The following is a 26,155-nucleotide window of genomic DNA, read 5'->3' on the forward strand; positions in this document are numbered from 1 at the left end:
GGGGGGGGGTTGTGGGGGTGGGATGGTTCCAGTGACCATCTCATTTGATCAACATACCTTCAGCTCCAACACCTGGTACTTTGATCTTTAGGTCATTGTCTACAAAGGCGATGGCAAGGGCGAGGTTTTGGATCATGTGGATTCTGGCCTTGGGGTCAAGGTCGAACTTCTTGCCCAACTTCTTTCCAGAGATCATCTCGAGGAAGAAGATCAACTTTACACCATCGCTCAAATCCTTGGACACATCAGCAATCTTATCTCCACGTTTGTCCAACACTGAGTTGACCCAAGCAGTGAAAGCCTTCTCCTGTACAATCTCCCAGTCTTTTCCAACGGCCATTATTATTATTTATAATAGATTATATATATATTATTATTTGTAAATAAATTAAAGGTTATTGATTAATAATGATAGGATTGATTGATTGATTGATTGATAAGGTAGTGTGATGTGTTCGAGTAGTCGACATCGTGGACAAGCTGGACAGGGTAAAGAGGAAGGATAGTCCTCCTTTCATTGAAATTCATTGGTTAGCAATAGAGTGTGTGTGTGTGTTTGAGTCGTGAGGGGTGCTGTTTCACTCCCGGAAACACTCACCTTAGTGTAAACAATTAAGTGTGTGAATGTGTGTTGTTGCCTTTTGTGTTTATTTGAATGATGAGGTGACCTTCAATCATTCATTCATTCAATTCTCATAACACAATGGCAAAGGTAATAATTAGAGTTCTAAAAGTTGAGTAATAATAATATTAATGATGATAATTATAATGATATGATAATGATAATTAAATACACTTGCACTCTCATGATCATGATCACATGTGTGTCTGTTCGTTGTTAGCTAGAACCTTTCTGGTGTCAACAAGAACTTCCCTATCTCTCTTGTTAACTCAGTCAATCACTCTAATTCATTGATGTGATGTTAGATAGATGACTGTATCTGTTTGGTTGGTCTCTGTGCTGACACGTTATCAATCTTTGAAAATAAGACAGATATTATATATGTTCGATTTGTTACGTGTCGTGTCCAACAATGGAGTGATCAGGTACGGCTGACCTGTCACGCACAACACCGAGATATTTATTTTGGTACCGACCACCACTACTACTGCTACGGCTACAACTTCCGTGTCTGACTGACTTGCGAATGCCTCAAAAGGAAGGGGCGGATAGGTTGTACGGTACCTGAACAACAACACCTACCTCGATGACAATCAATCAGATTCATCAATCATCAATCTTTCATCAATCAACCAATCATAATATATATTGTTGTAATAGTACATACATAGATACATTATAATACAATGAAGTCAATTACATTGATCGTTTTGCTTGCAATCTGTACCTCTACTATATCCGCCAGCTTCTTTGATGGTTGCACAAACTCAGCCTACAAGTGTATCCCTGCTGGACAATCTTGTGACCCGTATGTCTCCATCCACTCATCGTCCCATACATTGACTCACTCAATCAAACTAACAACAACTGGGACTATTCCAATCAATCACAAATAGACAATCAAATGTCAATCTTTGTCAGTTTGGCGGATGCCCTTTGTTGAGCGATGCTCCAAAGTGTCCAACTGAGGTTGGCGTTGGTGGCACTTGCAATGGCCAAGACTTGACATGTGCCCCAGGCCTCTGGTGCGCAGAGAATAATACATGTGTGGACGCCGACTATGCAACATTGGGTGAAGGCTGTGTCCATCAATACGCATGCGCCACCAACAGCATGGTGTGCCAGAAGGGTGTTTGTGCGCTACCAGCCAACACCTCATGCGAGTCCACCGATGAGTGTCCGTACGGCACACAATGTGTCATTTCCTCAAGCCCAAGCTCAGCCGCTGGCAACAGCAACAAGGCATGTATCGCATCTCTGGCCGCCAATGGCAACTGCACAGACACACAGTCTACCCGCTGTGGTGTTGGTCTGATCTGCTCATTCATTGATGGCAAGCGCGTAGAGAAGGCTTGTGTGCCACTCAGTTCCAAGGGCTCTGGCGAGCAATGCAACGGTATCACAGGATCATTGTCGATGAATGGACGCATTCCATCGATTGAGTGTGATGTCTCGTTGGGTCTTGCTTGCATGCCCTCCAACAACAAGGGCCAGTACACTTGCCAGACTCTCACTCCACCCGCTTCCACTCCAGTCGACTGCAGCACCAATGATTGTGGTCTGTACCAAAGTTGCAACTGTCCCACCTACAACTCATCGGTTGGCACCTGTGCCCCAATGTTCAATCTGGACGCCTCCTGTGCCAAGTCGATCAAGGACCTGGCCCAATGTGCCCAGACCAACAAGTGTCAATTCAACTCTGGTAGTGTCGCATCCAACTCTTCATGTCTCTATCTCCACTGTGCCAGCATCATGTGTAGCAACAAGTGCACTCAGACATCATTGGCCGATGGCAGTACCTGTGGTAGTGGACCACTCTATCCCAATTGTTACAATGCACCCTCTTCATCATCCACTTCCTCGACTACATCCACAACAGGTACAACTGGAACAACATCAACAACTGGTACAACATCCCAGTCTACTACTACAACCAACTCCCAAACCACTGCGACTACATCCACAACAACTACAACTACCAAGCCATCATCAACCACAACTACAACAACAACATCGTCAACTACCGGTCAACCATCATCAGGATCACTCCTCACATGTTCCATAATGACATTGGCTGCCCTACTCCTGATCTCAATCATTCTTGCCTAATTTGAATTATCCAGGTTTTGTTCAAGTCCCTCACGCCCTCGCGACCTTTCAAACACTTTACAAGTTTTTGGAATGTATTCATTAAACTTACCTTCGTACATGTATACATTTAGTAATAATAAATAAGAATGGATACACTCCCAGACTTGCTGTTGAGGAAGATATTTGACTATCTGGTAGTGGCGGAGGACTTTTGTCATTATGGTGATGAAAGATTCAAGATGGATAGTCTATCAGACTTGGTTTGCATTAGTCTCACAAGCAAGAAACTTCGAACGACCTCTCAAAGGACTCTTCGTAGGACATTCACGATCCATGTCAGCATCGATTTGAAGAGTGAGGATGTCGCTTCTGATATCTTCACCAGTTCAAACGTCAGTGCTACTGCACTTGGTCTGTCACATCGCTCATACGACGACAACATCAAAGTATTGGTACTCAAAGATTTCAATCAAGACATTGAGCCTGGCTCCCTGCCACAATCACTCAAGACATTGAGACTGGGCGCAGTGTTCAGCAAACAGCTACGACAAGGTACTTTACCAAACTCAATCACAAGTCTTCAGTTTGGTGGCTCATTCAATCAATCGATCTCATTGGATGACCTTCCAACATCTCTGGCCACACTCAATCTGAGCGGTGACAGCACCATAACCCTCCTCAATGAACTTGATGTCCTACCTTCATCGTTGACCAAGTTGTCACTTGAGAACTGCAAACCAAGTACTCAAATCAGAGCGGGCTGGCTACCAAACTCACTCACTGAACTTTCGATCAGTAGCCAACCAAGTAAGTATAAAGATGGTCCGAACTCAATGGGTCTGCTGCTGGTACCTGGATCACTTCCTATGTCGCTCAAAACATTGAGTCTCCTTGATGAGTTTAACCAAACGATCCTCCCCGGCATACTCCCACCATCACTCACCTCACTTACCATCGGAAACAAGTTTAAACAGCCTATCAAAGCTGGAGTACTGCCAAGTACACTCACTCACTTGTCTCTGGGTGCCAAGTTTAATCATAGTCACCTCTTTCCTGGTGTGCTTCCCAACTCGCTCTCCCATCTCACAATCAATAGCCATAATGATATACTTGGTCAATCAAACTCGTTATTACCATCATCACTCAAATACTTGAGTGTTAAATCACTATCCAATGTCAAGGTCCTCCCTCCACTTACCTACCTCCAAGTCAGCTCTTTAACGGCTCCATTCACACCTGGATCACTGCCACCAACCATTCAAAGATTGGTAATGAGCAACTTTGTACAACAATGGACAAATGGTGTAATTCCCGACTCTGTTAGATCACTAGTTATCCTAACTAGCGAGCAGATTCTACCTGGTACGCTACCTTCACTTCTCACTTTGACACTGATGAATTACAATCATCCAATATTACCTGGCACAATACCACCTTCCTTGACCAAGCTTATTTTCTCAAATCCTTTCAGCTCGTATTGTCATCCACTTCCAGAAGGAGTGCTGCCTCAATCACTAAAGACACTAGTTCTTCCTGGAAACTACTTTCAACCGGCTGACCTAGTTTCACTGCCAGATGGATTGACAATGTTGGCGGCACCACTGTGCTACGCAACGTGTCTTCCCTCCAGTTTGGAGACATTCAAAGTGAATATACGTATCGTCCAGCAAGCATCAATCATCCCCATCAATGTCACACTCAAACTATTGGAGTTTACATCGTCATCATTGGACCCAATGGTACTTATCAATGCCTATCCCCATATGGAATCATATAGAATTGACAACAACCTATATCGTGTGATTGATTGGTACCCTCCAATCACTGGACCAGATGGAGGACCAGTAACATCCTCGAGGATACCAAGAACAATTATATCTATGGCAAGGTGTGTGTCCAATAAACGAGGTCCACACATGATTGAAACCAACAATAAGGTTACCTTCATTGTGTGTTGACGCGGTGGCTAAATTAATACATAATGATCATTTGATTGGCGATCACTGGTATCGATTGATTGATGAGATGATTGTTTTTGTGATTGATTATTGAGCACTTGATGAATGTAATGTGTTATCACTGTTCCATCGAGTTGATCAATGATACAAAGTATTAGATTCTTATCCAACATTCTACCAGTGATCTTGGTATTCGTGATAACGTTTGTGATGTAATAAGTCACAACATCGTCAATTGAGAATAAATATTTCCATTCAACCTTGGAGACATCAATATATCCATTTGGATTACAATCCATTTGTTGGGTCTTGACACGAAGAACATCCAAATTGAAAGCTGGTGGGGCATTGCGATCCATCTTGTCCGCTTGATTGTATCGATACCATTTGAATCTATGAATCTGGTTCTCAAAGATACACAACTCTTTTAGACCAGATGGCAGTGCTCCACGCTTGATTACGCTACCAAAAGCCGATCCGAATGATAAATATGTAATACTCTGTGGAAGTGACCCTTTGAGAATCGTTTGATTGAACATTGTGCCAAAGGATAGAGACGTGAGGGCGGGTGGGAGAAAGCCAACACAAATCAACTCGTTGTAGTAGGTAGGAAGCTCCAGTGTTGTTATTGTCTTTGGGAAGGAATTAAAGTCAAACTTGTAAAACCAGCTGTCTGCAAATGACAGCCAAGTTATTGATGGTGGAAAGACAATTCCATTGATAGAGTATGTCTCAATACCTAGGTGCGTGATTGATGTTGGGAATGTGCCTACATCTTTTAGAACGTCACCAGTAGATAGTGATGTCAAGAAAGGTGGCAGTGCATCCAAGTCGATTCTCCTGCAATAAGGGTCTAGGTAGAGACTGAGCAAGGAAGAGGGTAGATAGCCAGGTTTTATCGGTTGATGGTACCTTCGAAGTGATAGCGAGAGAAGAGAGGGAGGGAGGTGCAACAGAGGTTGGTCAAACAGATAACCAAGCCAAAGATGCTCAAGAGACAATGGAAATGTATGTGGATGGATTGATTGATTGAAGTTCTGTCCAAACTGGAGATACTTGAGGTTTGGAGGCAACACATTATCTAGGAGAGGTTGGTTGAAATGACTTCCAAAGTTTATCTTTGTTAAGGATTCTGGTAGTGATCCGGGTTGTAGAGGACAGTCGAATCTCTGTAGGTTGAGTGTGAGCAATGATGGTGGGAGCAAACCGGGTGGCAGAGGTTCGTCATACACCAAATCGAGAGAGGTGAGTGAACTTGGTAGATGACCAGGTGTAATTGGATGAGTGGCAAGATTGAATTTCAATAGCATGATTGATGATTTAGGTAGATTGTCAAATTGATCACTATGAACAAGGTCCATGATGAGTTCCTTCGTGCTGTTTGCTTCATGGTATGATGGAGTAAAACGTTGAAGTACTTTATAGAATCGTTTACAAGTGTATGAGAGAGATAAAATATCGATCAAACTGTCCAACAAAGATTCTCCAATAGAACTTAATGGTATATTTGGTAAACTTTCCATTGTTATTATTACATGTAATAAATATATTTATCTCTTTTGAAATAAAAAAAATGATCATTTTTGGACAACTTGATCACTTTTTATGGGTGATTGAGCACAAGAATTATCAAAGAAAATTACATAAGTTGACATTTATCTTTGGAAAATGATGAGACTGGAGATTTCTTGCGTTCCTTGTACTCGGGTAGTAATCCAATGTACATGGTCCTGGTCGGGCCACAACCGTGGACAATCACCTTCTTGTTTCCAAAAATGATATGTGAATGATCAACAATTGACCAAGAATCTCTGATTGATTGAGCGGGTGATGTGGAGTCCTCTTGGATGGGCTCAAAGACTCTTGTGCGGAACTTAGTAACTATTTGTATAAGAGGTCGCTCCTCCTCAATCATGTAACATTCAGTGATAAATGTTGATACTCTTGGAGCAACAGCTACCAACCTCCTCATGAATCCTTGCATCATTGCATCACGTTTGTCGAGTTCCGCTCTTGTCGTTAACTTTAGAGTGAGTGTTTCCAGTTTGTTATCAATATGTTGAATGATGTGTCCAATTGTAGTCTCTTGTATTATCTCAATGATCTTGATATGTTTGACTGTTGTTGGGAGTGTATTTTCCATAATCTTACTACTTGACATCACCATCAGCATGTGAAGAGTAATGGTCAATGTATGAACACTGGGCGGTATCTGCAACAGTTGACCGAACATACTTCCAAACACAATCTCTTCCAATGAGAGTGGAAGTGTCTTGGGCAACTTCTGATTGTATCGTCGACCAAATATGAGTGTTTGGAGTGAGTTTGGCATCTCCCCTTCTGGCAATTGGTGATTGAAGATATTGCCAAACCTCAAGTAGGTTAATGAGGTGCATGCAGAAAGACTTCCCTCTTCGATTTGACGTAAATAGTTGTCTCCAAAGGTGAGTTGTTGGAGTTTGGTGGGGAGGACACCAGGACTGATCGTCTGGTTAAAGAAATAACCAAACACAAGACTAGTCAATGATTGAGGAAGAGACCCTGGCACAATCTCTTGGTCAAAATGGTATCCAAAGGTGAGTGTTTCCAGAAACATCGGCAATACCGATGGACCAACAGGTTGGTTGAATGTTTCTCCAAATGTGATAGACAGCAAGGATGAAGGGAAGCAAGAAGGAACCAATGGTTGATTGAACCAGTAGCTGAGGTGCAGATGAGTAAGCGTGGGCGGCAGGAACCCCGGTGTTATCTGTTGATCGATGCGCTCACCAATGGTAAGTGTTTGTAATGAAGATGGTAGTACATTTGGAGGGATTGGCTCCCCTGAATAGTCGCCCATCTTCAAGGATGTAATAGAGTTGGGGAGCCAACCAGGTTGGAGTTGATGACTGTAGTGATGACCAAAGTTTAGTTCGGTGATTGAGGAAGAGAGCAAACCAGGCTGCAATTGCTCGTTGAACATGTTGCTGAATGAAAGTGATACAAGAGTTGATTGTGTTTGTCCTTTGGCATCTAATGGAAGAGAATGCAACCAATTGACATTGGTCATAGTGCCTGGTGGATCTGGTACTTCAGTTCTAAGGTCATAGTCAGGAATCCATACTTTTCTAGGCATATCAACATTGCTCAGATTGAGTCGTTTTTGTTCTTGTTGTTGTTGTTGTTGTGCTTGTGAGTCTGACTTTAGAAGTAAAGTCCACAACCTCTTTGAAGTTAATCCAAAACATATCCTATCCAAGTCATCAAATAACAATTCAAACAATCTACCACATATAATATTTGGTAAACCATCCATTTTCTCTCTACTTATCTCTTTATCTCTTTATCTCTTTACCTCTAACTCTATATCTTATCTATTTCTAATTGATGAAAAACATGAATGAGTGATTGTATGAATGTGAAAAGAAGGACATGTACACAATGTTATCAATTATTTCCAAAACAACAATATGTTGGAAGACATAACCCAGTGACACAAGATAACGTAGAGAGAGATGGATCTGATTTATACTATTTTGGTAATAATGTCAAGACATCTGTCCAATTCAATATGTGTGCCCCAACATCGATCTTACCTGTCACCAATTATTACYTTTATGTTTTTTTCATCAACAAAAATCTGACTTGGTGATTGTGATGTGAATCAAGATGGTGACCCTTTGATGATTGATTGGTTGACAGACGATCTATTGTATGCTCCACCATTCAACAACTCTTGAGTCTAAGTCAATCCACTCACATATCTATCTATATCATTTATTTATTTGTAATAATATATATATATATATAACTTGTACTCTATCAACTCATAAATATAATACATTCATTCAATCATCCATTCATTCATAAAGAGAAAGAGAGATATATAATAAAGGATAGAGATAGATGTTTAACTTCAAGTTGGTGTTGGTCGGCCCTGGAGGCGTTGGTATGTGTATCATCAAGTGGCGGCATCACAATCAAACATATATACTGATCAATGACAACAAACAGGTAAATCATGTTTAACGATACAATATATTGCTCAAAGATTCGTCGATGAGTATGACCCAACTCTGGAAGATAGTTATAGGAAGCAGTCGACAATAGATGGTGAGGAATGTATATTGGATATATATGATACGGCTGGCCAAGAGGACTTTAGTGCGGTGCGCGACCAGTATATGCGCACTGGCGAGGGCTTCCTCTGTGTATATTCAATCACCTATCTACAGAGCTTCAAGGAGATCCCCAAGCTGCACCATCATCTGCTAAAGGTCAAGGATATGGATCGCGTGCCCTTCCTGCTCGTCGGCAATAAGTGCGACCTGAAGGACTTTCGTGAGGTGCCAACAGCCGACGGCGAGGAGCTGGCTCGCAAGCTGAACTGCAAGTTCCTGGAGACCAGCGCCAAAGATCGCGTCAATGTAACAGAAGCCTTCCACGAGTTGGTCAAAGAGGTGAAGCGGGCGCGTCTGAACAAGCCGGCGGGCTCAGAGTCTTCAGACTCCCAGCACAAGAAGAAGAAGCTATGTGTTGTATTATAATTAGTGTGAACATCGATTGGCGACAGGATGCAACGCGACAGGTACAATGAATGCATGCATGCGATAACGATCACACTTCCCCCTTATTTATTAAGAAAGAAACAAAGGATAGATAGAGGCTGGCAACAACAATGCCATCCATCAATCCATCAATCATCAGCCTATAATCAATCAATCAATCAATCAATCAATCAATCAATCAACCAACAACCAAGGCAAACACCAGTAGAGAGTTAGCGAGAACAGCGACACTCACATCATCACTATCCATCAATTATCAATGTAATAATAACCTATGAGGTATATGTGTGAAGCCAGTTTAACGTGGAGACACAGGTATCTGCGCTACACACCAGCCCATCAACCAACCAATCAATCATCCAACTCCATCACCCAATTGGATGGACCAATATCCGGGCCATCCAGTCGACTATCACTCAATCCAGAACCAATAAATACATCACGGACGAATCGATGACGATCAATCAATCAATCAATGTCCATCCACAAATAACTCATTCTAATTCGATTGCTTGTTGTTGTTATATACATGTGTCCCTCTAATGTGGACCTTGATACTTGATGCTTGTTTATTTCTTGACGGGCTGTGTAGTGACGTCAATGATCTCTTCTACCTTCTCAAAGGCATCGTACTCATCCGCGGACTCGATATCCTCGTGGATGTTGAGCTTCTGGCGCAGTGGAGCCAACTCCTGGTACTCGCGCTCTCCCTTTTGCAGCAGGTTGAGGAACTCCTGCATCAGAACGTTCAGATGTCCATCCTCCTCGGCCTTGATTCTGGCAGCCTCGGCGTCGTCCTCGGCCTTGAATCTCTTGGCGTACTCCTTGGTACGGTTCTGGATCGACTTGAGCTGGTCAGAGGTGAGGATCATGGGTGGGCGTGGACGCCATGTGAACTGCTTGAAACGGTCCTTGAGTACCTGGTACACGGGCTCGCCAGCGAATGTCCAGATCTTGTAACCGGTATCAGTCTGCACCTTGAAGAACGAGACGGTGGAGGTCACGTAACGACCAGATGGGTTCCAGTCGATCTGAGTGCAAGACATATGCTCGTCGGTGGCCATTGTCTCGAGACTGGCAGTGTTGTAGAACTCCAACTCACCAGTGTCGCCAACCTGGGCAAGCACGATGTAGGTACCGCGTGGCGACCAGTAGATCGAGTTGAGCTTTCTGTGCTCCAGCTTGGTGAGCAGGATCACCTTGTTCTTCTGTACCTCAAAGAAGGCGACGGTCATCTCTGTGCGGTGCTCTCCGTAGATGATGCACAGCTTCTTTCCACGTGGCTCCCAGGCAAAGGCCTTGATGGCGCCTGGCACCTCAAAGTTCTCGATGGGGATGTTGGTCTCGTGCATACGGAACAGCTCAAAGTTGGTGGGCAGTGGCTGGTTGGTCTTCTTTGGCTTGGCGGTGGACCTGTCGACCTTGACGCACAGGTAGTCACCCTGGTTCTGCCAATGCATACGGGCGTCGGTGGCCTCCCAGATGCTCTTCTCGGCCAGGGTCTTCATGGTGGGGACCTCAGCAATCACGATACGGCCTGGCATCGTGGCGGTGGCGGGAACAAAGTAACAGATGTATGGGTCGGTGGGCGACCATGTGAAGGACTTGAGGTTGGCGATTGGGTAGGTCTTGTTCTTGAGCATGTTGCAGGTGAAGGCCTCGTAGATGTCGATGCCTCCCTCGCTCTGCTTGGCAAAGAAGGTGTCCTTGGCGGACCATGAGAACACTGGCCATTGGAACTGGTCCTTTGGTGGCGAGGGGAAACCTCTCAGTGGACGGCCACTGCGGACGTCCCAGACGATGATGGACTTTTGGTCCTTTGGTGATTCGGGTGGGGCAAAGGTGATCATGTACTTGTCCTCGGGGGAGAAGTCGACGATCATGACGTTGTTGTGCTTGAAGAGGCCGATCTGAGACCAGCTCTCGCCTCCGTAGAGGGCGACTCCCTCCTTGTGGATGGTGACGAGGTAGCTGCCCGAGTTGGACCACTGCACGTATGTCGATGTCCAGTTGTTCTGCACCTTCTCCGAGATGGGCTTGCCCATCTTCATCTCGTTCCAGCAGATCTCGGTGGTGTCTCCGTAGCGCAGGGCAAACTGATCGAAGCCCTTGAGGGAGCGGTTCGAGTAGAGCCACTGGTAGTGGTCCTCCTTCTCGACGTACTCCTTGGCGGTGGGGGCGACGTAGGTCTCGCTGATGTTGGTGAGGGTCTTGTGATCGTCCAAGAGGTTGGCGCGCAGGGCGTGTGCCTTGTCGAACTGAATGTTGTCCAGACGCTTGACGGCCTCGACGGCCTGATCGCGCTTGGCAAACTCGGCAAAGCAGTATCCCTTGTTCTTGTTTGTCGCAGCGTTGAATGGAATGTGGAAGGAGGCGAGCTCGGCACCAGTTGTCTTGGTGATGAAGGTCCTGAGCACATTGTTGAGCTTCTCAATCTTCTCCTTGTCTGTGATTGGGATGTTGTCTATGATGATGAACTTGCTGAAGGATGTATCGACCTGTACGGGAGGCTCAAAGTCCTCGAGACGGGTGACCAACTCCTCCTCTTCACTATCGTAATCTTCTTCTATATCGCGTGGCATATCTTTCTAATCTAATCTATATAGCTATTTAGGTATCTATCAAGTATCTATCTATCTATATTATGATCGGTTCGTTCGTCTTCTTCGTCTGATATATATGATGATTGAACGGATTCAGATGTCGATGTGAGGGATGTTGTTGGGAAGGATACAGGATACGCTCGAAGGGTGGTTGTTCACCTTGTGATGTTGAAAATTGAATTAAATGGATTTAATTGAAAGTAGTGATAGGGTTAGGTTGGATGAGGGCAAGGGTTAGGGCAAGGGTAAAAACCAAGACCTGGTCCAATCGATGTACATGTAGAACACTTTAAATAGATGACATTAATATTTATTCAATGTCATCTATCTTGTTTCTGTAGAACCTTCCATTTATTATTATTCAATCAATCAAATACAAGATGGCCATCTGAATCCAATCAAATGACAATATGGACATTATTGATTATAATAGTAATACAACTTTCAGTCTTATGTTATTGTCATTTATGATGAAACACTAGTTATAATAATAATTAAAACAAGACAACACACATATTCACACACTCTCTAACAATCAATAACCAGCTGGCATGTCTGCAAGCCAATCAATACTGACAACATGTCTTGTCTGTGGCTATTGACACGACACTAACAATTCCATAACATTATATCGTGTTATTAGTTGTAATGGGGGAGTCATAATTAATGTAGCCAGATGACTCTGGAGGATAGTCTCGACTGAGTTGGGGGAAGGATTCTCACACTGGCCACACACCCACCACACAAACAGAACAGAAAGCGATCGAAAGTCTGTGGTTCTGTTTTCAGTGCATTACCAAGAGTGACACGTGGGCTTGTTTGTTTGTAGGTCTACCCCATCCTTACACCAAACCGACAAAGTATTCAGATATTAGAGTGTTAGGTCACCTACTCATTATTATCAAAACTTAATTTAAATATACTTATATTGTTGTTGTAATATTTATAAATAGATACTGATAAAGATAAAGATACAGATACAGAGATACATATATACATATAAGTATATATTAAATATAGACATACTAGAATGAGATCTTCAATGATGATGATAATGGTGTTGTTGTCACTGACATGCTTGGTCAGTGGAGAGGTCACAACAGATACATCAAAGTCACTCACATATTTATTATGGTTCGGTCATTCATGGACTGGATTTGGACAGAATCCTTACAAGACACCAAACTATCTTGGTCAAGATGTTATAAAGCCTCAATGTGAAAAGACATGTAATTGGATATGTATGTGTTTAGGCGAGGCTTGAGGCCAAGCCCTGGTCCTGGTCCTGGTCCTGGACCTTGATTGATTGAGGCCTTGCCACCCATACTCACACTCACACACTCGCAGCTGACAGGAAGTTGGTATCGAATGCACATGGAGTGTTGTATGAGGCACAACCATTGGGTGGATATGGATATCACTATTTGAATGAACCGCCACAGTTCCCTCAGAAGGAGGTCGATCAGTTCTATGTTAACTTTGGATTCGAACACGAGTATTACTTCCCCGTGCAGGTTGAGGATGGATTCCTGGCGCACATTGACATCAACGCCACGTTCAGACAGGCACACGACGTCTACTTGACATTCGCCTGCAGTTGGGGCCAGTATGACAATGGCAACATTGACAACTTCCGCAATGCCAAGGTGGTGCCCTTTGCCAACAAGATCAAGGCCGTCGGCTTCATGTCGTCCAACTGCCACGGCGGTGGCGCCATCCATCGCACGACATACATCCTCGACTTGATGACACATATACAGGTGGATGGACTTGGTGAATGTCTACACACCAAGGACTTGGACCCCGAGGATGATCTCGTCCTCTTCAAAGATCTTGGCAAATCCATGAAGGTCAAAGAGAAGGTACTTGGTCGATACATGTTTGCACTTGCCTTTGAGAACAACAACATAACAGACTATGTCACAGAGAAGGTCTACACATTGTTATTGTAAGTTCATTCAATCATTCAATCGTTCACCTCACTCATTCACTCAACTCAACTCAATCAATCAATCATATATGATAGGAGTGGAACTATTCCAATATACATGGGATCAGAGAACATTGATGAATATGTTCCAAGTCATAGTGTTATCAAGACTAATGACTTTAAGTCACCAAAGGACTTGTCAGACTACTTGAAGAATCTAATGGAGAATGAGGACGAATACAACAAGTACTTTGAATGGAAGAAGTTACCCTACCACGACAAGTTCCTCGACAAGTACAAGAGATGTGCCTTCTATTCCGGCGAGTGTGCGCTATGTAAACAACTACACAAGGTCTATGATGAGGTATGTTGACTGATCGCCATTGACCAAGTCACGTCACGGACGCGTTGCTAACCACGCCACACCTGCAGGGGAAACTTGGACAGGCGCCAGGACATAGAACAGCATTTGGCGAACCAGAGTCGGTCAAGGGAAATGTGAGAGTGGCTCAGTTCACTCATGATACATGCGTGGAGATTGCCCAGAACAAGACGTATCATAGTCCAATTGTTGGAGAGTTTACTTTCACGTCGTGGATCTATCCCGAGAGTGGCAGCAGCGATAAGATACTGTTCTCAGTGGGTCGCGGCAACATAAGGATTGGAATAGTATCGGTGTGGAAGAACTTCTTCCTCTTTTACTGCTACTATGAGGACTGCACCATTGGTGAGAAGCCCATCCCATTTGGACAGTGGCGACATGTTGCCGTATCCGTCAGCAGACAAAGTGATTACTCCGAGACCATCACCCTCTACATCAATGGCGAGGAGGACGTCTCCTTGCACTCGTCCACCACACTCAATCTTCCCGTGGACACTCTATCACTTGGTTGTTGGAATGGTATGTATTAGATCGTGGATCAATCAATCACTGACTTAATCCATCAAACAATCAACTAACATATAATATTCAATGTAGTACCATTCGAAGGCAAGGTTGATGATTCAGTGGTTTGGAATAGAGCACTGAGTAAGAGGGAGATAAAGCAGTCGATGTTCAAGAAGTATCGTGGCGATGAGAGTGGTCTGATGGCATACTTCACTTACAATGACAATACTATAGTGGACTACTCAAAGTATCGTTCACTTATCACTCAAAAGTCACTGACGACCATACCATACGATCACAAGTTATTGGACCTAAGTGTATGTTGATGGACCACCCATAATTATTATTGTGGTCCAAGGTCCACCCACGACACAACCCACTATGATTGATTGATTGACTGGTGCATTCCATCAATCAACTCACAACACTTACTTATACATGTATGCGACACCCGAGTCGCGAATAAACCTGACCTGATACACTACATACGTGTACCCTTTGTCTCGTCTGTTGGTCTCGCGAACCCATCACACGAGTCCAAGAAGTTCAAAATGACACTTTGGCGCGCCATTTTCGGTTGGGATCATCTGAACACTTCACTTTGTGAAGTTAGATTGAGTTGGAGTTTGAGATACAGAAAGAGATAGAGATAGATATAGTGAAGATGAATAGCAACAACAACATCAATAGTAACAATAATATGAACTTTAGAAGAGCCTCGACACCGGTTGGACCAAAGAAGCCGTTGTACGAGTTTGTTGATGCTCCTCCAACACCAATCAATGTGTTCACGACTAAGAAACAACAGACACCAACATCGGCCACTTCATCATCGTCAATGTCATCGACAATGGGATGGTCAGCTGGCAACAGTAGTACAAACAGTCTCAATAGCAGCTCATTGCCAAAGACTCCGATCACATCGGCCACGCCACTCAGGATACCAAAGTCGGTCACAATGTCGGCGATCAAGCCTCGTGTTCATACATACCCGAGCTCACCTGCGCCTGGCAGTGATGATGGCGGACTGTCAGCAAGTAGTTCTGGTGGCGGCGACAACATAAACAACCTGTCAACATCAAGTTCATTCTATTTTGGCATGGATGATGATGACACCTCATTCATGGGCTCGCCCGAGTCGGTGTTCATGGCGGACTCGGCACGATCCACACCGGCAAAGCTGCGTACCAAGACCACTACCCAACGAATCAAAGACATGCTATCCTATCCCATTGACAAGTGGGATGAGCTCCACGAGGACTTACTCGTGCTCAACAACCATCCACTATACACTCTCGCCGTGTAAGATTGGTCTACCTCATGGCACATTCTTTCATTCGCTCACTCACTCACTCATTCATTCCATTCCATTCAATTCCACTTACATCCTTTAGCTATGCCCTCTGTGCCTTTTTGAATATACTCTTGTTTGGCTATGCCATTGACCTGTTTGGCAATGTAAGTATCTTCATTGGATCAACTCTTCGACATGATTGATTGACCATTCATCCCCTCGACACATTCACATAGTTTATTGGACTCCTTATCTTGCTCATCAGTGCAGGCAACACTCTCTATTATGTAAATAGCACAAAGAAGGTACATCTGTATCGATACCAAGGTGTATGTATCCATCCATCCATCCATCCATCAATTCAATCATGTCACTCACTCACTTACCATCCATCCTTCAACAGACCAAGTTCGCCAGTCCCAACATGTGTCTGGAATCCATTGAGACTGTAAGTACCAATTCCACCATTCAATCATGCATGATCACTATCTCACTCACCAAACTCCATCACTTTCCACAAACACCAGCCAACAGGATCCATTGACAATGTCATGGTACTTAAGATATGGGATCCAAGTAAGTCATATCAATCTAGGATCAATCAATCACTCGCTCACTGAACAACACTACTAACATACCAACAACAACAACAATAACAACAACAGAGTTCACAAGTAAGATGGTGTTCACCTTCTTCTCACCACTCCATGTATTCCTTATGATGATGGCAGGATCAGACCTGGACAGATTCGTAAACTGTGTATTCCTCTCTGCAATGATTGCATATGGTGTAAGTTATATATATTCCAGGATGGACCATGGGACAAGTCTTTGCTCACACACTTTACCACTACCATCCGTCCCCATCAGATCTACTTCCTCACCAATCTACACGATGCCAAGACAAGAGACGAGAAGATTCTTTACACACAACTATGCGAGGAGTATAACTCCCAATTCCGATCCAAACCATTTACTCGTGATCAAGGTACACAAACCATATCAAGATAAGATATATATTATAAATCAATCAATCAAAGTATGCTCTTGGTCTTTAAAGACATGATGATGAAGTTCAAACAATCAACAGATCTTTCTTTGTCACAAGATGGCTGAAAGTATCTTCCATCGAGAATTGTGAAAGTATCTGTCCAACATGTATTGGGCTTAATCCTGGGATGCCCTCAGCCACCAAACACAGTGAATGGATTATCAAAGTTGTTTGATTTTTTTATTTTTTTATCTCATACACTCTTCACAAACTAATGAAGAGACACTTTTTCAAAGGAGGTTTCACATCCATCCATCACAATTGTCCACATGGTATCGGTCACCCATTCAGTACTAGACACAACTTCATACATATACATAATACACATACACATACATTCAAACAAACATATTTATTTATATTATATATATATATATTTTGTATCATAATAATAATAATACTTTGACGAACCAGGTTATCAATCATCCAATCAATCGGTCAACCAATCATAACAATCAATCAAACAGATATAAACAAAAACAGACTCTGACAAACAATCAAACAAAGATACAAACAAGTTAGTCAATCATGTATCAAATCATATTGATCTATCTTATTTGTTCACCAATATCAATTATTGGCTCAGGCTTCATCATTACAACATGGGGACTGTTTGCCAAGCTGAAGCACAGTGGATCAAACTTCATCTTCTTCCAATCAATATCAGATCTACTCTTTACTCTCAAGTATGTATCATATTCATTCATTCATTCATTCAATCTAATACTGACATGTCATTCCCGAAATAACATAGATATATCATGACAGTTATACTTTATTATGCAGCTCCGTCAATTGTACAGTTTGATGACTCGTTGCAACCTTCGGGCTCGTCAGCGGTATGCTTCATGTTGGGAATGTACGGACAGTTCTGGGGACAGGCAACAGTGATGTGGAGCTTCATGATGACCGTAAAGGTGTTCATCTCATTCTTCTACACCAACAACACAGAGAGCTCCGAAAGCATCAAATGGTATCATCTCTTTGTCTGGGGCTTCTGTGGAATGAACGCCGTTATCATTGCTGCATTCGATCAATATGGTCCAAGTTCAAATGGGTAAGTAGTCGTCACCTCTTGTTGCTCTGCTGGCAGACGGACACTGACCCATCACATCCCAATCACCGGATCAATCAAACAAACAGATGTTGGATCGTTAGAGGTAACAACCCATTTAGATTGTTCGAGCTTATACCTCTGTACATCACAATCACAGTGTCAATATGTATATTGGTGTTGATTCTTTGGAAGATCAAACAGAAGAGACCAACATTGTTGATGCCAAACGAGTCGGTCAAGTACAAGATTCAAGAGCGCGAGTTTAGGAACCAGTTGCTCAAGTTCATTCTCATCTTTGTCATCTTCTGGACTCCACCAACCATCCTGCGAACAATGGAGTACATGGGTATTGAGAAGAGTTTCTTTGTCTATCTGGATGCAGTTAGTGTATCATCTCAAGGTATGTTGTTGTCTCATTCATTCATTCTTCACGATCAATTGGTTACTGACCATTCAATCAATCAATCAATCAATCAATCATTCCAGCATTGGCCAACAGTATTGTCTGGGGAACTTCGCCACAGTTCTTTAAGCTCCTGCGAAGGAAGCTTAGAGGTGGTCCAGAGGATGAGGCATTGATCCAGTAATGATACTGGATGGATGATGACTCCATTATTATATATATATTATACACAAACACAGACACAGGCACAGACACAGACACATACATACCTACAACATAGGCAGGATACATACATTCAAACATTCATACATCACATAGATACATACATACATACAATCTTGGGCGATCCAACATGAACTGGACTGCACTTGCAATCGATCAAAGTGGAAAGAGTGGCGAGTCCTATATCGATCATATTTGACCAACTCTTGAAACCAACGATTAGCAAGCAGTAGTGCAGCAGAATGATCGATCATCTTGTACAGCACTCAACTCTCTCTATCTCTATCTCTATCCCTCTCTCGTTCATTTTTCCACTCTATCAATCAATCATCACTCATGTCCATTCCAGCAGCTTAACTCCAAGAGTCTGGCTCAATCCAATCCAATTCAAAATAAAGCTTGCTGATGCTGTTGCCGCCCGTTGTTGCCTTTGCAGGCAATCGGTACGTCCTTCCAACGAAGTGATCATCGCAACTGCATTCTCTCTATCTCATGTTCTTCGTCGTCTTGTTCACTGACTGACTACTGATTGATAGCGACCATGTTGTATACACTTAAATATTTGGATTGGGTTTATTCCTCTTGAAGGAAAGGGTTCTCAATCTCCTCGCATCCTTCCATTGGACAGACCATCATCACACTGCTTCCTCTACAAACAACTAAACCTAGATATCTCTTCTCGCTTGTGACATTCAATGGGTCATTTGGATCTGTTTGATTGGGGGTTGATGTCAGTGTCTGTCGTTGTCTGCAGACTCAATAGCTAATAATCAAACGACTATTCATACCTCTGATAAACTCTTCGCATTGATCCAATGTTATGTTGACCAGAGGATCATATCCTTTCAATATACCTTGTACTGCATCATATGAATAAATGAATGTGTAAGTGATTGAGTTTAGTTGATTGAATGATGAGCACTTTGTCATCGCATAGTCATCATCATCATTGTCTTTCCTTGCTCATCTTCATTGTTGTCAACGGCAGCATACCTTCACGACCACCTGTAAACTTGACGCTTAATCCTTTTCCTATGAACTTCTGCAAGTCAAGAATAGACTCCTTCTTTGATGCCATTGGTGTCGACATTGTATATGTATGTATGTATTTGTATATATATATTGAAATGTGTTTCTCTACAATCTATGAATAAAGTTCATCTTGAAATTGAAATTCATCATGATGGCAACACTCGGAAACACATGGAATCTGACGGTAACACATATTATATTATTGACTTCTCATTGTTTTGGAGATAATGGATTGAATCAAATATCCTGTGATGATGATAAGTAATATAGAAGCAACATATTGTTTTTGTGACATATTTCTACGACCTATTAATCCTGTCAACAATCTTTCAAGTATCCCCTGTTCCTTGTTCTGGCTCAGTATCTTATTCTCTGGAAATGGCCTTTTCTTGGACTTTTTGGATTTGATAATGGGTTCATCAGGCAGGAAGGACATGTTGGACGGGATGGTGACGAACTTTATCCTTTCAGATCCAGTGTCATCATGCTGCTGTACATAGCACCAAGATGATTGATAATTAATCCTCTTGATATGTATGATTTGGTACTTGTTTGTGTTATCCAGGACTCGTAAATGGAAGTTGGATACACATGGATAGGAAACCAGCACAAATCCAATAAAGAACTTATTAGAATAGTTCTCCATTACCCTCCAGAAGCCAATGGAGAGGGAATCTATTACGTAGGGTCGTGGATCGACTTGAACATTTGTACCATGAACTAATTGAATTGTCAAATATAGGATATGCTCTGGAAGCACTTGTACTCGGTCGTTCAACTCATAAAGCGTCAATGATGTCACATTCCATGGAATGTTGTCCAATGGTTGTTGGAAGGACTTGCCAAATGTTAGAGATGTCAACGAGGATGGTAATGAATAGGTCAATAAGATCTGATTGTACTCGCGTCCCATAATCAAACACTTTAAGTTTGTTGGAAGAGAGTCTTGAGGTATCACTTGATTGAAAGTTGGGCCAAATGTCAATGATGTTATTGAAGGATGATATCTCAATGTCTGCCCAATATCAATCACATGTGATAATGAGTCTGGAAGTTTATCGATAAACAACTCTGTGACAAATTCCGGTATCTCTGGGATATGATACAGTTCAACACCAATGAGACTAAGTGATTGAAGGCTGCCAGGATATAAGCTTACGGGTATCGTTGAGTAGGCGTATAATGGGATGCAAAGACTGCTGAGTGATTCCTGTTCTTCGAGGAACCAATCAAGTGGCAGTTCACCAACAAAGTCACTGCCAAGCTTCAAAGTTTGTAGTCGTGGAGGTAGAATTCCATCTTCATCAATGCGTTGATTGAACTTTGAGCCAACGATCAATGATGACAATGATCTGGGAAGTGTTCCTTGGAGGAATGGTTGATTGTAGTTTCTACAAAAAGTCAGTGATTGTAGTCCCTCGGGCAACACATTAGGTTCAATGACCTGATTGTAGTCATAACCCAATGTCAGTGATTGTAATGACTGGGGCAATACACTTGGCGGAATGACCTGATTGTACTTGCAGCCAAGGTCAAGTGTCTTTAGATTCTTGGGAAGCATTCTTTCTGTAAGAGGTTGATTGAACGATCTTGTAATATTGAAGGAAATGGATATCACCGAACTAAACACCAGTGATGTCAACGAGTCAGGTAGTGATCTGGGCGAAATCGAGTGATTGAACCCGTTTCCAAACCGAATAGAGGTGACCGATGGAGGTAAAGAGTTGAATGTAATCGGTTGATCAAAGTCATTCCCAAACTCCAGACATGTGATCGATGGTGACTTGGGCAGAGAACCAGGACCGAAACTCTGTGGGGGTCAGATTTGAGACACATGCTTCAGAGTAGATACACTTGGGGGAATTGTGTAGTGGAGGTCATATTTTCTATCCAAGGGATTGGATGTTCTGGTCCAGTATGCCGTCTTAGTGTATGTTACTATGCAACTGGCCCAATTTCTATTCCGAGTCTCCATCTTGGAAGTCTCCTCACCAGACTTGTTTCCAAAAGTCATGTAAACCAATCGTGGTTCATAGTCTCCGCAGAGTACCTTCAACATTATTCGCCAGTAGGTCTTGCAGGTGAGGCCAAGACTGAGTGCGTCCATCATTAAACAACGATTACTTGTTGTTGTAATTGTTTGATCATTTTGTTGTTGTGGTTGATATTTGAATAGAGTAAATAAGTATGTGATCACTAATGGAGGAAGAAGTACATGTTTGGTCATATCATCCATGTTGTTGGCTATTATGTGATTGATTAATTGATTATTACAGTAAATCATTGATTGGCAAAGTGATCAAAAATCCATGAGGAGATTAGTCCAATGATAGAGATAAGTAATATCCAAACAATATTACGCCTTGATACTCTCGTGTACTTCCTCATCAACAATCTCTGAGGCATCATCAATTGTCTTTTGGAAATGTTTGATGGGATTGCGATGAACTTTAAACTCTGGAATCCAGTCTCACCTTACTGCTCGACATAACACCATGCCGATGATTGATCATCAATCCTTCTGATGTGTATAGTTTGGTACTTGATGTTTGAGTAGGGGACTCGAGCATTTAAGTTGGATAAATAAGGAAAGACAGCCAGTAGCGACTTAATTATGTCCTTGTTGGTGTCTCCTTCAATTGCAAAGACATAATCGATGGAGAGTGAATCCAATACAAAGGGCAGTGGATCGACTATATCTTTTATATGGTTACCAAGTGAGTTGACATGTAAATGTTTGATATGTCCTGGTAGTTCTTTGTATTGATCATTCAACATATGCAGTGTCAATGATGTTACACTGGATGGAATGTTGTCCAATGGTTGTTCGAACATCTGGCCAAAGGAGAGTGAGGTCAACGAGGATGGTAGTGATTTGGGGAGGAGCACCTGATTGTATCAATATCCCATAATCAAACACTTTAAGTTGGTTGAAAGTGTATTTTGAAGTATGGCTTGATTGAAGGTTGGACCGAATGTCAATGATGTGATTGATGGATGATGTCTCAAGGTCTGTCCAGGACCAAACATATCGATCGTCAGCTCTGTGACCGAGTCTGGGAACTTGGGCATATATAACCAATCATTGAGTATGCGCAATGTTTGAAGAGTGCATGGATACGTGCTTATGGGTATTTATTTGTATAGGACGAACGGTATGGTGAGACTGCTGGGAGAGACTTGATCAAGTGGGAGCCTACGATTAAAGCTATGTCCTAGCCTCAGTGTTTGTAGACGTGGAGGTAGAATGCCATCTCCATCAATGTGTTGATTGAACTTTAAGCCAAAGATCAATGATGTCAACGATCGTGGCAGTGTCCCTTGGATGAATGGTTGATTGAAGTGGTGGCCAAAGGTCAATGATTGTAGTCCCTCCGGCAACACAAATGGTAGAATGACCTGATTGAACTTGCGGCCAAGATCCAGTGTCTTCAGATTCATTGGTAGCATTCCTGGTGTTAGAGGTTGATTGAACAAACTAGATATATTGAAAAGATTAGCTGTCGAACATTTAAAGATCAATGATGTCAACGAGTCTGGCAGTGATCCATGCTCAATCGTCTGATTAAACCTGTCACCGAACCGAATAGAAGTTAGTGATGGCGGCAATGAGTTGAGGTATCGGCTGAGTAAAGTCATTGTCAAACTCCAGACAAGTTATTGATGTCAACTTGGGCAACGAACCTGGACCAAAGACACTCGCATAGCTTGGCGACAAGGTGATCAAAGTTGATACACTTGGGGGCAGTGTAAAGTGAAGGTGATAGCTTCTATCCAATGGATCGGATGTTTTGGTCCAGTAGGCATTCCTGTCGAATATTGCATGGCAATTGTCCCAGCTCTTATGAGCATCCTCTGGTGGAGGAGGATGCTGACCTTCATTGTGATCAAACGTCATGTAAGCCAAATGTGGTTCAAAGTCGCTCATAGTACCCTCATCATGATGCGCCAGTATGTCTTGCATGTGAGGCCAAGACTGAGTGCGTCCATCATCATACATGTTTGTGATCGTTGTAATTGTTGTAGTTGTAGTTGTATTTGTTGTTGTTGTTTGAATAGATTAAACAAGTATGTGATCACTTGTGGATGAAGATGTACAAACATGGCATTGATGATTATTTATATATTTATGTGATTGACAATCAAAGTGTTTAGTGATCGTTATGGTGGTCCTGCTGGACCTCTCAAAACTTGTGGACCAAGGTACCTTCTTTGAATTTATTTAATGAACAAGTTACCAAAGGATGATACCAACGATGAGGATACTAATCATTGATAATATTGAATACTTATTCCATAATCGTTGAAGATACATACTTGGACTAGGACTAGGACTAGGACTAGGACTAGGACTGGTCAAAGTGTTGCTCTGTTGCATGTGCTTGGGCTTGTTGGGAACGAGGTAGTATGGGACTGTGATGAACTTTATACTCTCTGATCCATTGTCATGTCCATATTGATGTACATAACACCATGCTGATGATTGATTGTTAACCTTCCTGATATGTATCGTTTGGTACATGTTTGAACTGTTTTTGACCCGAGCATTGAAGTTGGATACATATGGATAGCATGCCAACATCAACTTAATAAGGTGCCGGTTGTTATCTCCCTGAATCTCGGGAATAAGGGTAATGGAGAATGAGTCCAATACATAGGTCAGTGGTTTGACTCCATGTTTTGGACGACGATGGAATGAGTTGACAGTCAAATGTTTGATGTGTCTTGGTAGCAATTGGATTTGATCATTCAACGTATTCAGTGTCAATGATGTTACGCTGGATGGGATGTTGTCCAATGGTCGTGTGAATTCCTGGCCAAAGGATAATGAGGTCAACGATGATGGTAGTGAGTTGGGGAGTAGCGCCTGATTGTAACAACTTCCAATAACCAAACACTTTAGGTTGGTTGGAAGTGTATGTGGAGGTATAACTTGATTGAAGATTCCACCAAGTGTCAATGATGTGATTGAAGGATGATCTCTCAATGACTGTCCAGCACCAATCACATCGATGGTCAGCTCTGTGACCGAGTCTGGGATGACAGGCATCGGCAGCGTAACACTGATCAAACGCAATGTTTGAAGTGTGCTAGGATACATGCTTATGGGTGCGTACTTGAACATGTGGAATGGTACGCTGAGACAGCAGAGTGATTGATGTTGTTGTAGCCAATCAAGTGGGAGCTTGCCCTCAAAGATAGGTCCAAGCTTCAATATCTGTAGGCCTGGAGGTAGAACGTCATCCTCATCAATGGGTTGGTTGAAGTTTGAACCAACTATCAATGATGTCAAAGATTGTGGAAGTGTTCCTTGGACAAAAGGTTTGTTGTAGACATTGCCAAAGGTCAGTGATAGTAGTCCCTCGGGCAAGACATATGGTGGTATGACTTGATTGTACTTGGTGCCAAGATCAAGTATCTTTAGATTCTTGGGTAGCATTCCTTGTGTGAGAGGTCGATTGAACGAACTTGGAGTCTTGAACGTCCTGGCAACTGTTGAACTAAACGTCAGTAATGTCAATGAGTCAGGTAGTGATCCAGGAACAATCGATTGATCAAATTGGTCACCAAACTTAATAGAGGTGACGGATGGTGGCAATGAGTTGACGGGTATCGATTGAGTAAAGTCATAGCAAAGCTCGAGTCTAGTGATCGATGGTGACTTGGGCAGCGAGTCCGGACCAAAGACACTATCATATTTTTTCGACAAGACGGCCAGAGTTGATACACATGGGGGCAGTGTAAAGCGAAGGTCGTACTTCTTGTCCAAGGGATCGGTCGTTCTGGTCCAGTAGGCATTCTTGTTGTATATCGTAAGGCATTTGAGAAAGTTGCTACTTAGGGACGTTAGGGAAGCTGGCTCGCCTGTCTTTGTGCCAAAGGTCATTAGAACAAATCGTGGTTCATTGTCGCTGCACAGCACATTCAACATTCTGCGCCAGTATGACTTGCAAGTGAGGCCCAGACAGAGTGCGTCCATCATCCAGGATGAACATGTTATCTGATCATTCTGATCACAATGTTGTAGATGTTGTTTGAATAGTGAAAACAAGTGATTTATAACTAATGGTGGAAGTTGTATATCTTTGACCAACATGTTGATATAGTTGTAATTGTTATGTTGTTATATTGAAGTGATTGATCACTTGTGTAAAGTACATGTAAAGTGAATGATTGTTTTAGTTTGGAAGATCCATCAATTCCCCAGCTCACTGTCCCAAGTTCTGTTGACTTGAGATATTTCAACAACTTGAATGTATAGGTATCTGACAACTACTACTACTTTAAGTGATGTGACGAAGCATTAATGGATGAGGAGGCAGGAAGAGGTCTGTGGTCCTGGGTGGGGTGTGATAAGTAGTCCCCCTCTATGATCATGTAGTGCACTGAAATCATTCAATCAATCAAACACATACACACATACATACACACAATCACTTTGAGTGTATTTGTTCA

At 42.6% G+C, this 26,155-nt stretch overlaps 10 protein-coding genes across 10 annotated transcripts; 5 read left to right on the forward strand and 5 right to left on the reverse strand.

Annotated features, from left to right (window-relative positions):
* Positions 1-44: 44 nt before the first annotated feature.
* Positions 45-340, reverse strand: SAMD00019534_070790 (hypothetical protein; the record flags this gene model as incomplete). Its single annotated transcript, XM_012897487.1, has 1 exon — positions 45-340. A coding segment is annotated over one exon (296 nt), but the record flags the coding sequence as incomplete, so codon positions are not given.
* A 968-nt stretch (positions 341-1,308) lies between these two features.
* On the forward strand, positions 1,309-2,731 carry SAMD00019534_070810 (hypothetical protein; the record flags this gene model as incomplete). Its single annotated transcript, XM_012897488.1, has 2 exons — positions 1,309-1,430; positions 1,519-2,731. The coding sequence occupies 2 exons, from the start codon at positions 1,309-1,311 to the stop codon at positions 2,729-2,731; spliced, it is 1,335 nt and encodes a 444-aa protein (XP_012752942.1).
* A 4,034-nt stretch (positions 2,732-6,765) lies between these two features.
* On the reverse strand, positions 6,766-7,966 carry SAMD00019534_070820 (hypothetical protein; the record flags this gene model as incomplete). Its single annotated transcript, XM_012897489.1, has 2 exons — positions 6,766-6,821; positions 6,907-7,966. Coding segments are annotated over 2 exons (1,116 nt in total), but the record flags the coding sequence as incomplete, so codon positions are not given.
* Positions 7,967-8,556: 590 nt separating this feature from the next.
* SAMD00019534_070830 (hypothetical protein) lies at positions 8,557-9,197 on the forward strand (the record flags this gene model as incomplete). The annotated part of the gene is made up of 2 exons (XM_012897490.1): positions 8,557-8,599; positions 8,665-9,197. 2 exons carry the CDS (start codon positions 8,557-8,559, stop codon positions 9,195-9,197), a joined length of 576 nt encoding a protein of 191 aa, XP_012752944.1.
* Positions 9,198-9,787: 590 nt separating this feature from the next.
* Positions 9,788-11,800, reverse strand: SAMD00019534_070840 (hypothetical protein; the record flags this gene model as incomplete). The annotated part of the gene is made up of 1 exon (XM_012897491.1): positions 9,788-11,800. One exon carries the CDS (start codon positions 11,798-11,800, stop codon positions 9,788-9,790), a length of 2,013 nt encoding a protein of 670 aa, XP_012752945.1.
* Positions 11,801-12,851: 1,051 nt separating this feature from the next.
* Positions 12,852-14,963, forward strand: SAMD00019534_070850 (hypothetical protein; the record flags this gene model as incomplete). The annotated part of the gene is made up of 5 exons (XM_012897492.1): positions 12,852-13,062; positions 13,169-13,769; positions 13,848-14,115; positions 14,184-14,652; positions 14,731-14,963. Coding segments are annotated over 5 exons (1,782 nt in total), but the record flags the coding sequence as incomplete, so codon positions are not given.
* A 377-nt stretch (positions 14,964-15,340) lies between these two features.
* Positions 15,341-17,050, forward strand: SAMD00019534_070860 (hypothetical protein; the record flags this gene model as incomplete). The annotated part of the gene is made up of 8 exons (XM_012897493.1): positions 15,341-15,942; positions 16,035-16,098; positions 16,171-16,263; positions 16,338-16,382; positions 16,462-16,510; positions 16,600-16,724; positions 16,805-16,878; positions 16,975-17,050. The coding sequence occupies 8 exons, from the start codon at positions 15,341-15,343 to the stop codon at positions 17,048-17,050; spliced, it is 1,128 nt and encodes a 375-aa protein (XP_012752947.1).
* Positions 17,051-17,513: 463 nt separating this feature from the next.
* On the forward strand, positions 17,514-18,629 carry SAMD00019534_070870 (hypothetical protein; the record flags this gene model as incomplete). Its single annotated transcript, XM_012897494.1, has 4 exons — positions 17,514-17,671; positions 17,740-18,042; positions 18,129-18,442; positions 18,529-18,629. 4 exons carry the CDS (start codon positions 17,514-17,516, stop codon positions 18,627-18,629), a joined length of 876 nt encoding a protein of 291 aa, XP_012752948.1.
* A 617-nt stretch (positions 18,630-19,246) lies between these two features.
* SAMD00019534_070880 (hypothetical protein) lies at positions 19,247-19,781 on the reverse strand (the record flags this gene model as incomplete). Its single annotated transcript, XM_012897495.1, has 3 exons — positions 19,247-19,377; positions 19,456-19,527; positions 19,661-19,781. Coding segments are annotated over 3 exons (324 nt in total), but the record flags the coding sequence as incomplete, so codon positions are not given.
* A 4,136-nt stretch (positions 19,782-23,917) lies between these two features.
* On the reverse strand, positions 23,918-25,682 carry SAMD00019534_070890 (hypothetical protein; the record flags this gene model as incomplete). The annotated part of the gene is made up of 2 exons (XM_012897496.1): positions 23,918-23,964; positions 24,017-25,682. The coding sequence occupies 2 exons, from the start codon at positions 25,680-25,682 to the stop codon at positions 23,918-23,920; spliced, it is 1,713 nt and encodes a 570-aa protein (XP_012752950.1).
* Between the last annotated feature and the right edge of the window lie 473 nt (positions 25,683-26,155).

This window comes from Acytostelium subglobosum (assembly GCF_000787575.1).
Source record: "Acytostelium subglobosum LB1 DNA, scaffold: scaffold14, whole genome shotgun sequence".
NCBI lineage: Eukaryota > Evosea > Eumycetozoa > Acytosteliales > Acytosteliaceae > Acytostelium > Acytostelium subglobosum.